We start from the raw sequence: 10,754 nt of genomic DNA, 5'->3' as shown, positions 1-10,754 counted from the left end.
TGATAATAATAGATAACACTATCTTCAGCACCTGTACAACCTAGGCAAACAAATGAAATGCCTTATAAGCAGATTGTCGAACCTGTCAATAGGCATAAATCATACATGTTGACTTCAATCAAATTATAACAGAATTTTCACTAAATAATAGGAAAACATACTTAAAATTAAACCCAAAAATTATCAAAATTAAACACTAGAAGTAAACACAGAGGGCTCCCATAAATATAAATCAAGTGTATAGAAACATTAATTGTCCAAAGAACAATTGAGAAAACCCAAAGTGGAGCAAGTACATGTTAGTAATACTTTTAAGTTTTTTCTATAGCCTAGCATCCAAATTCAATACTTGCCAATCAATATTATTTTCTTAAAAAGCAATCCTGAAAGCAAGAAATACATTTAAGCTACTCAATAGTAATGAACGGAAATGCTCAAATTTTCTCAATAAAATAATGATTTAGCAAATGAATTGAAGGAAGAAATGACAACTTGTATATTAATATATGTAGTACTTGTTTTACAAGCAAATTTAATAATCCAGATGATTCAATATGAAGTTTTTAAGAAATAAGAACATATACTACACCACTGTCGTATAGAAAAGATCCATTTTATTGCTAAAAGAATTATTCCAATAACTAACTTCATTAGACGACCGATGGATGCCCCTTCAAAAAGTGCAGCCGCCATAAAAAGGGAAAGCCTTTTTTTTTTTCTGTTCATGATTGAGACAATCACAATAAATTAGAATCGATATGGTACCGTAAATTTGAAATCAAAAGAAAAGAACAACAAAAGGAATACCTCTTCATAAGGAGGAATAGAGAGTGGCCAAATGATGCTATCCATGTATCCAAGGGTTGTGGCAATAACTGCATTATTAAAAAGAAAAGAATCAAAATCAAAATCAATAGCACCAAAATTTTCAATTTTTTACCGCAATTTAACATAATTGAAGAATTGCAAAAACCAGCCAATCAATGAATATTCGAAAAGTCATGGTTTCTCTTGGCTATATGGTTCATCCGGGGGAGAGATCGGGAGAACTTATCCTGGAAGCGGAAGAACTGCTGAAACTACCGATTCATAAGTAGAAAGTTTCTCCGACTCTTTCCTAAACAAAAGGTGGAGTCCCAATTCATGGGGTTGGGAATCACAAAAGGGATGATGGGTAATAAAACAAAAAATAAGATTCTTAAAAGAAAAACCAATAATGAATTATGGGCAATGATTTTGTATCTTCCTTTTCTATCTACCTACTACTGTTTTCTTAAATTGAATACAAAATATTGGCCGAATGGAAACCCTAATCTTGAAGATCCCAAATGCACAAAAGTAATTGAATCCTTGAATAAATAACAATAATAAATGGAAATTTCAATCTTAACTCCTCTTGGAATTGAATTGTTTCGCTTGTGGAATTTGTGAAAATAAATTTACAAAAATTAATACAAGATTCAAGTAAACCTTTGCCTTTTTCTCAAAACACGGAAGAAGGAGAAGAATGTGACTGAAATCGGAAAATTGAGCAAAAAAGGTTGAAAATAAATTCTACAAGTTTTTATAAATCAATATTTATTTTCGAATTTCTTATGAAAAATGAAAATCATGGGTACCCATAAAAAGGTCACAATCATGACAAACCATTTCAGCTAAAACCCACCTAACAGAACTCAAAAACTGAAAACATTCATATCTAAGCATATCCAAAATCAAAAGAGAATCAAAGAAGAGAAAAGTACCTCAATTTGTATTCTCTCCAAATCTGGACTTGTGTAGGACCGAAAGTGAGATTGAAGAGTGGAAAACTTGGAGTAGAGTAAAGTTTCGAGACGGAATAAGAGGAGCCATAGTTGCTGCTTGCAGGTGATGGAGATGGGATGGGTTGGAGGCATGCGACGGAGCTGGGGTGGAAGAGAGGGATGCCAAATTTTTGTGGGAAGTGAAATCAGGGTTCGAGAGAGAGTTGTAGAAGTGATCCACTTTACTCGCTTCGCCTTTCTGTTAGGGAGATAATCATGAACAATAAATTTCATTGCACTCATATAAAAGAGGGAATCAGCCTGCACTGTTCATTTGTAAGTGCTTTATTTCAGACTTTAACTGAACATTTAGTGTTCACTAACTGGTCCAAATCAAATACCCAATGCCCAGCAACCTAAATCAAACACCCAGCAGCCCAAACAGTAATACATAACTCCAATTCACCCGACAGTCAAAATCAATTGCCAACAGTTAAAAAAACCAGATCGCTAACACGAAGAGGGGAGATTCAGCAACAACCTAAAGAGAAGGAATCTGACAGCCTAGAACACTATTCCGCTGCCAATAAAGTCACCTTCCACTGATTTTACTCATCTCAGCTCAGCTCCGCCTTTTCATTCTCCTCGCCTCAGCCTCTTGCTCTTGTCTCTCTCAGACTCAATACACAAGTTTTTCTTGTATTAATTCGAAGATTTGTTGATGCGGCAAGTGAGGAGAAACCATCAAGCAAACAGCTTGAGGAGGTTAGTGAGAATGAATTTCAGGGTTTGGGCAATAGATTTCTCATCATGTTGTTTAATGTTACATGTGGAAAAATCGCAGAATGAATTAAATGGGGAGCTACAACTGAACAAAATTTCGAATTGTGCATAGGTATGTGTCAATTCACTCCTGTTCATGTGTTTCCTTGTTGCTCCCACATAGGGACGGAGCCCAGTTAAGTCCACTGAACTTTTGGGCCCAATTCCATAGGCCCAAGTAACAACAACAACAACAATATTATTATTATTATTATTATTATAGTGGAAATTACATATTACCAGGTATTTAAACTTTCAAATTCAAAGTTCACGAGTGAAGTATATTTATACAAAAATCAGGTATTATTAATTCCCCCAATTCAACTAAAAACCCTATTCATTTCACCCAATTTTGAAACCCGATTCTCGTCTCTTTCTTCTCTCTTCTTGGTGACGCATTCAATCACTGCAAAGGCGATGAAGGAAATGCGTCGGTGTCGATGCCGGTGCCAGCGTGGAGTGGTGAAGCTGCTAGTTTGGGCTGTGTTTGATTCCCAATCTAGTTTCTGAACAGATTACCAAGGTTGAGACCTTTTAACATAGAAATCAACTTAAATGCATTCATGGCTGCTGGCTGCTGTTCCTTTTTTTCTGTCACGAGATATTCCTATAGTAAGCAATAGATGTGCAGTCCATTAAGTATTTTTCAACAAATTTTTTTGTTAATCTCAGATAGTCGATAATCAATAGTTTCATTTTCTCTGCGAATTCACCCCAGAATCTTTAAATATAGCTTTCACATAGTCCAAATTTGTATCTTCTTTCTCATCAAATACTGGTGGTTTATAGTCTTTCTTAAACTACTCATCCTTCAAAATTTCTAAGATTGTAATGTGTTGGACAAATGTATCAATCATGAAATGGAAAAAAAGCACAAGTTGTAACACAAAGAACACGATGCCAAGCTTCTCTTTTCTTCTTCCTACTGATTCTTTTTTTTTTTTAAATGGAAAAAGTTTGTGTACTAGATAACTTGCATCAGCCTGAAAAAAACTCAGTACGCTCACAGTCATAGGATTTGGATTCAGGTCACATTTTCTCTGTTATTTCATTGGTAGACATCTATAACCAACTATTTAGGCGTATGTGACCATTTGGCTGAATTGTGACCAAGAAACTGTGTCAATGTGAACCATAGATAAAATGTGATCTGTAATTTGAATTATTCGTGGCCTTGAAATAATTTTTGAAATAATTTGTGACTAACAAAATTTTTAATTTGTGACCAGTTAATGAATCTGTGAATCTGTGACCATTAATCGTGTAATTGTCACTTCATTATATTTATTTAATAAATATTTTAATTAATTAAATATATACCTGAATTTTAAATTTTCAAACTTTATACTTGATTTTTGAAATGGTGTAAAGATTACATTTGAAATATAAATTTTTCTCTTGTGTAATTTCCAATATTTTTATCTAACTCGCTTTCCGTGTCCAGCCCAAAGAAGCCCAATTCCCACGACCCATTTACTGACCCTGTGACCCATTCCCCTCAAATTCTTAGGGCCCGTTTGGTAGAGGTTTTGAGAATTGATTTTTTGACCGTTTGAAAAAAAATGGGGTCCACGTGTGAGAGAAGAAGTCAAAAATTATTGCTTGAATAGTAAAATAACGGTCAAAAAATCAATTTTTTGGGGCAAAAAATCCCGGGGCCTTAATTGAATGCTCATCGATTAATTCATTTCAACTCTTCGCGACTTCGTCCCTTCGCACTGCCCGTTCCCATCTCCGACTCTACGTCCTACCGGAGCCAGTCAAACTTGCTCCCATCTCCGACTCTAAGTTCTCCTCCGAGTCCCGACCTTCGTTGCAGACAAGCAGGCAACGCCTGATCATGACCGCAGCTCCGCCGGCCGCTCATTAACCTTCGAGGCAACCGCCAACCTGCGATTCTTCAACTTCCAACAATCGGCGGCAGCCAGCAAAAGAAGAAGTGAAGCTCCAATTTCTACCAGTGATTTTGAATTTTTTTATTTTTTGTTCTTTTGATTTGTGTAATAATATATTCCTTTTTTTGTTTTTGTTTTTAACATATGAAATTAGCACTTTGTTCTTCAATTGCTCGAAGTGGCACTTCCTACACATTGCTCTTCAATTGATTTTGGCACAGACTTCCAGTGGACCAGTTCATTGTTGCCTCTGGTTCTCTGCGAATCTGCGATTGTAAGTTGCTTACTTTGTCACTGGAATTTGGAAATAGTATATATTGCATTTTGAAGTTGTGAATTGCAATGGATTGATAGTAAATATTGCACTGTGATTGTGAATTGATTATGTGAAATTGTGAATTGCACTGGAAAAAATCCATGACCAAAACCTCGATATTCAGCGTCGAAAAAATTCTGCCTGCACTGAACAAAAATCCTGGCTCCACCCTTGCTCTCACAGAAGGTAACTCTGTTAATTGTCTAATTCCTTAATGAGCGTTATCTGTTTTCCTTGAAAACCGTTGCTTATCTCTGTGAAAGAGAAGAGCTACGTGACGAGAATGTATTCAATCAAATCAACGCGATAATCACTTAATTATAATGCTAATGGAAGCTGATTTTTCCTTTTCATAGCATTAAAGCCGTTTTAACAATTGGAAGCTTTTTCACTCCGAGGGTTTTCTGAGGTTGGGATATCTTGGAAAGTTGAAATAGGATCAGAAAGAGAGTTAATTTCTCTCCCAGATATCTCATGCTGGTTTTTAGTTTCAATTCACCTGTTAGTCATTAGGTAACCCCTCGCTATCACATAATTCCAGATGCATGCCTCCCATGTATTTCTTGTCCTGGCACTGCTTTTATCAAATTATACTGGGTGATCTAGTCATCAACCTAATCTACTACATTACAGTGAGTTGGTTACAAATTTTTCACCTTTTGCTTCAGCTAGTCTCTTTCTGGGTGTTAATGAAAACTTAAGTTGATGCCTTGTCAACCTAATCTACTGCATTACAGCGAGTTGTTTTATATTTTTATTATTGTTAAATCCATGACGTTGATTAAATTGTGCTTACATTGAACAATATTTCTGGCTCCGCCCCTGTATCCATTTCAAATTGATCTTTGTACTTTGGCTTAATTTATATTAACTAAAAAAAATTAATCCATAGGTGAACTGGAAAGATGCATGAATGAGGTTCATTGAAATGAGTTAACCGGTGAAATGGTATGACAGTATATGGAATTTTGAATCTTTGATGCCTTTGGAGTCTTGTTATTTTGCAAATTGGGAAAGAGGGGAAAGTGCCAATTTTTAAATGCTAGATTATTCATTTTTGTATTAGATGACCCAGGAACAAACATAGATAATTAGAGAAACTGCATTCTTTTTAAGTTGTGATGTACAGGGGGTCGTGATGAGTATGTTATTCATTTTTGTATTGTGATGATCTAAAGACAAACGTTAAATAATGGAAGAAATTGCATCCTTTTTCTTCGGAATTTGAAATTAAACTCTTGAACAAGCTTGTTTGGCTGTATTTAAAACTCTCTATGAAAAACTAGTTAATACTTGTCCAATATTTAAGTTTGGGAACGCAGTTAAACAATAAAGATTTCAGCCCTTGTATCCTTATTTCCTGGATCCGCCCGTCTGATACCATGTAAATAATGATTTAGGAATCATGGAGGACACTCAAGGAACAATTGCAATGAGAGATTATTGTGCTGATGAACTCCCTTTGGAATTGGGATTGGAGGAAGAAGAAGAAGATAATGATAATGATGATGATGGTGATGGTGAGAATAATGGTGCGTCCGAAGAGGAAGATGAACAAGAGTACGGATTCAGATTCCAAGGAGAGATGAACCCTCTAGCATTTGTAGAAGAACACGATGCTGCTGGACTCCAGCCTTATGAGCGTTTTGAACAAGTACAGTACCACTACGAGGCCTTGGCTGCTAAGAAGCACAATACTCCTGCCTCCCCTCATTACTACTCCCGGTATTATTAATTTATGATGATAAATTGAATTCGATTAGCTTTAGGTTCTGTGCTTTCTTTTGTTAATGTAATTCAAGCAGCTTCTCCATTTTCTTTGTTTTCTTACGTTACACACCGAGGTTATAATGAAAATTTTTCTATCTTTGTGAATTTGTGATTTTTTTTGCCCTTCTAATCCCAATTTCCCATCCTCTTCATTACCATCATAAAATGTTCATATTTAGCTGTCTGTTTACGAAAGGATAACAAAAACTAGCAAAAGATGTTCCGAGGCAATGGTTGACAAGTAGTTATCTATCTTTAGTCATTCCATGCTGCAATTCTATCCATCTACATACTTCTTCACACCCACAAGTGTTTTGGGCTCTTGCATAAAAAAATTGTAGATTCTTGAATATCTAGGCACTTTATTATCTTTGTGGCTTTAATTTGTCTGTGAAGTTCTCCTGGTTTCTTCTCCTAAGACAATCTATTTTTTCAATATTTTGGATGGGNGGGAAACAGTGAAACACCGGCGAAGAGGTTAAGGCAGGAGGAGATTCATGGAGCAAGTTTTGAGGAAATCATGGAGGCCATGAATTATGGAATGAGGAGAAAGTCGAAGAAGGTATGTATTTAGAAATTTTCTCTGTAGGTTTTTTCAAATGTAAATAGATACACCCAGTGTATACCTTCTTTGGAAGCCTAAATGTATAGATTTGGGATCTCTTCTCACAGAAGACTTCCAATGATGCTTGTAGTTTATCTGGTAATTAGTTTCTTGAGGGATTTTCAAGATAGTGCTTTTTAAGTAATGACCAAAGTTAAAGATGACCATCTCTTAAAATTTTCTTTTAAAGCACAGGGAATCGAATTGTTGACACAAAATGCAACTAGTCTTTTATTCTGTTCAACTCAGAAAATTTGGCCTTTCTTTGAAGTTATGTAGAGCTTTTCTCTTTGAGAACCATCCTTTTCCTTTTCGGCGTTTTGCTTCCTTTGGTTTCTCCATTTACTGATTCTTTTGATATTAATTCCACATTTTCTGGAGGAAGCCCAGAGAGTTCACTTTCATCATAATTGCCTATAAGGTCTTATTTGTTGCCTCTCATGTATTTTTTGATCAATGTTTTTTCTGTGATTCCTGTTACCGTTTTCTGAGAAACGTATAGTTTACTGTAGGTAATATTTGAATTGCACGTATACCTTTTTGTATCATGTGCAGACCAAGAAAAAGGGAAGGAGAAAAGGATCAAAGAAAAAAATTAACTCAGAATTAACTCGAAAACTTGGTGATGCCACTCTTCATTATGCACACGGCCGCTATGAGGAGGTATGCTACCGTGGCCGTCATATCTTAATTCAGCATCTGTATTGGTTTTTGCTTGATATTGTTTTCTGTCTGCCAATCCACAATCTTCTTACATTTTGAAGGCCTTCTCTTTATTGGTTAATTTTCCTCAAAATGCTATTCAGTGCCCATGCAGTTGTCGAATTGAGACTGCAGGAATAGCAATAATTTTTATTGAAAATAATTACTCTCAATTTTTTTGTAAGGTATGTAACTTTTTCAAAAATTTTCATAGTTGTACGAGTCCCGAATCGTTTCAGGCGGCAAGTTCTGTTGGATTTCACTCTATAGAGGTCTAAATGGAGAATGTTTCTCTATTGGTTTGCAGCTTGGTCCTGATATTCTGTTTTATAAAAGTGGGCTTTGTAACTGATTAACATGGTTTGACTTTGTATACTTATGCTGGAAACATTGCATATCTGGCTGTATACGGGATATATCTTTGTTGCCATCATTGCATCTTATATTTTTCGGTGTCACATTTTCATCCCCCCTCTCCCTTGCGAATTCTGGAAACAGTCAACTTACACACTTTAAATGTGACATCTCTGCCCGTCAGATTCTGTTGTTATACTTCTTCAAAATGATTGGCTATTCTGACTCATGCGCATTTTTTATCGTCCTTGAATGTTTTATGTTTTGAGTTTGTAGGCTATCAGTGATTTGAATGAAGTAATTCTTCTTGCCCCTAATTTATCTGATCCATACCATACACTTGGTCTTATTTACAATGAAATGGGTGATAAGAAGAGAGCTTTGAATTTCTATATGATTGCTGCACATCTGACCCCAAAGGATGCATCTCTCTGGAAACTCCTTGTTACCTGGTCAATGTAAGATTTCCTCAGGCAGTTTACCTCTCTTCTTTTTGATATGCTGATTGGCTTAATTTCTATTCCTTTTTCGGGATCCTTTTGTAAGAGATTAACATCTCTCACATTCTTTACCTACATTTTATTATTATTATTATTATTATTATTATTATTATTATTATTATTATTATTATTATTATTATTTTTATTTTTGTGTTTCAATGTTGTTGGTTTTGTTTGGCTCAATTCAACTTAATATAAAGTCTTATGTCATACTTGTATAGGGCTGGCAACATAGTCTTCTTTCTTCTGCTTTGCTCTGTTAAGTGCCATTTCCTATGTTACATGGGTGTTGGGGACAGCTTTAGGTTCATGTGTTGGGTTTGTCGATAACATTCATATGTTAAAAATACAAGCCATGTTATGCCAAGTGTTAAGCTTGACAGGGGTAGTTGGACCTCAACTAATTATCAATGTAACTAATGTCATTCCATAGTTAAACATAAAGGTTTAAATCGTATTTAGTATCATGTGATTTAGCTTAATTAAGAAGGCTAAAACTATATATATTTTCTTACATGCTGTTATGTGTTTGCGCCTAGTTCTATTTTCACCCTAGAATGGGCCTTGCCCTATGAGCTCTGGGGAAGGCTATTAAACCCAATGTGAAAAACGTAATGAGAACAAGGAACTCAGGATGGGTCTGACTAATGAAAGAAGAGCATGAAAATCCTGAAAGCTTCAATAGATTTAGATACCTACACAGCCAACCTGATTGCTAGGTGAGTAGTGTGAAATTTGCTGTCATAACTTTCATGCTAAGATGTTAGATATAAGCTTGGGATAAATGGGAGTTCACCAGAAGGTGATAGGGGCATATACATTCATTTGGAGAACCATACCCAGCATTAAAGTGCATAGATCCAATGCAGCATTAAAGCCATGCTGGGTAAGGTGTTGGACTAGTCATTATCGCTCTATCATCATTTCTCCCCATGCTTGTGCCAAATGTTACACCTAGTTTTCTTTTTTTCGGCAGTTCATCTCATTCTTATATTTTGGTCCGTCATACTTGTGCAATAGGGTTACATGTACCATAGCTTCATCCACATTGAGTAAATGGCACTTCTCCAATAGTACATGAGCTTGTGAAGCTTCTCTGATCATTGAAAATGATTTTGCCTTGAATGCTTCTGCATTTTGATTTGATTCAATGTGATATCTTATGCTGGTTGTGATGTAATTGTATATTTTCTCTCCTGCTCTCTTTAAATTTTCAGATCAATTAACTGAACTTACTATTGAATAATATAAAATGCAGAGAGCTAGATAATAAACGACAGGCAGATTATTGTTTGAGTAAAGCAATAACAGCAGATCCAGAAGATATTAATCTTCAGTTTCACCGTGCTTCAATCTATGTTGAGCTTGGAGAATATCACAAAGCTGCTGAATCATATGAGCAAATCTCACGCTTGTGTCCAGATAACATCGAAGTACTTAAGACTGCCACACAGGTCCATCTCCCTCCCTTTCTGGTACCTCCATCCCCATTCCCCAAAAGAAGTTATCTTTTACCATTCTTTGAGTGCATATTTGTTATTATTGTACATGCCCTTACATACTCTACATTAATATATAGTTGATTGGTGTTGGTGATTTTGTGTCTATCAATTTGATAGTATTGTGTTTGTTGTGGCATGCAATTCATGTGGGTTCTAATAGATCTTTACAGTGTTCGGAAGAGAGAGAACTTATTTGAGTTTCTTGATAAAGGATAAATGTGAAGATGTGTTCATTGAGGTTGTACGATGAGCATAAAATGGGCTAGCATGATGACTTGAACATAATCCACTTCTACCATCCTTTTCAAAGATTGCTGTTACTTATGAAGATTTCTTTAATTCTATATCTTTAACACTAGAGATTGTTTCTAGAGCTGATGCCTGTAGGAGAAGACCGTAATAGGACTACTACTTGTTGGTCCTCCTTATTTTGAGCAATGAGTAAAATCTGAAATGATGTCTTGGGTTTTTGCTACCTAGTCTTGAATTTAGAGTTCACAACGTGCAACTAATTAAAATTCGTTAACATTTTTTTTTTTTTTTT

General features: G+C 35.5%; 2 protein-coding genes across 2 annotated transcripts; one reads left to right on the top strand and one right to left on the bottom strand.

Annotated features, from left to right (window-relative positions):
• Nucleotides 1–370: 370 nt before the first annotated feature.
• On the bottom strand, nt 371–2,531 carry LOC111384677. Its single transcript, XM_023008991.1, has 4 exons — nt 1,746–2,531; nt 808–875; nt 647–718; nt 371–383 (listed from the first exon to the last, which is right to left on the bottom strand). Exons 1-4 carry the CDS (start codon nt 2,046–2,048, stop codon nt 371–373), a joined length of 456 nt encoding a protein of 151 aa, XP_022864759.1. The 5' UTR covers nt 2,049–2,531.
• A 1,707-nt stretch (nt 2,532–4,238) lies between these two features.
• Nucleotides 4,239–10,306, top strand: LOC111384678 (transcription factor tau 131 kDa subunit-like). Its single transcript, XM_023008993.1, has 7 exons — nt 4,239–4,506; nt 4,617–4,736; nt 6,179–6,503; nt 7,008–7,110; nt 7,708–7,815; nt 8,485–8,666; nt 9,967–10,306. Exons 3-7 carry the CDS (start codon nt 6,184–6,186, stop codon nt 10,289–10,291), a joined length of 1,038 nt encoding a protein of 345 aa, XP_022864761.1. The 5' UTR covers nt 4,239–4,506; nt 4,617–4,736; nt 6,179–6,183; the 3' UTR covers nt 10,292–10,306.
• Nucleotides 10,307–10,754: the final 448 nt, after the last annotated feature.

This window comes from Olea europaea, unplaced genomic scaffold (genome assembly GCF_002742605.1).
Source record: "Olea europaea var. sylvestris unplaced genomic scaffold, O_europaea_v1 scaffold2973, whole genome shotgun sequence".
NCBI lineage: Eukaryota > Viridiplantae > Streptophyta > Magnoliopsida > Lamiales > Oleaceae > Olea > Olea europaea.
This window is presented reverse-complemented; position numbering and strand designations above follow the sequence as displayed.

Bases quoted from the DNA above. Each gene is read 5' to 3' on its own strand.
- LOC111384677 (XM_023008991.1), bottom strand. From the start codon at position 2,048: ATGAGTGCAATGAAATTTATTGTTCATGATTATCTCCCTAACAGAAAG. The intron at 876-1,745 runs GTACTTTTCTCT...TTAATAATGCAG, and splicing joins TGGAGAGAATACAAATTGAG to TTATTGCCACAACCCTTGGA. The intron at 719-807 runs GTATTCCTTTTG...AATCATGAACAG, and splicing joins CTATTCCTCCTTATGAAGAG to AAAAAAAAAAAGGCTTTCCC.
- LOC111384678 (XM_023008993.1), top strand. From the start codon at position 6,184: ATGGAGGACACTCAAGGAACAATTGCAATGAGAGATTATTGTGCTGAT. The intron at 7,111-7,707 runs GTATGTATTTAG...TATCATGTGCAG, and splicing joins TGAGGAGAAAGTCGAAGAAG to ACCAAGAAAAAGGGAAGGAG. The intron at 7,816-8,484 runs GTATGCTACCGT...TTGAGTTTGTAG, and splicing joins CACACGGCCGCTATGAGGAG to GCTATCAGTGATTTGAATGA.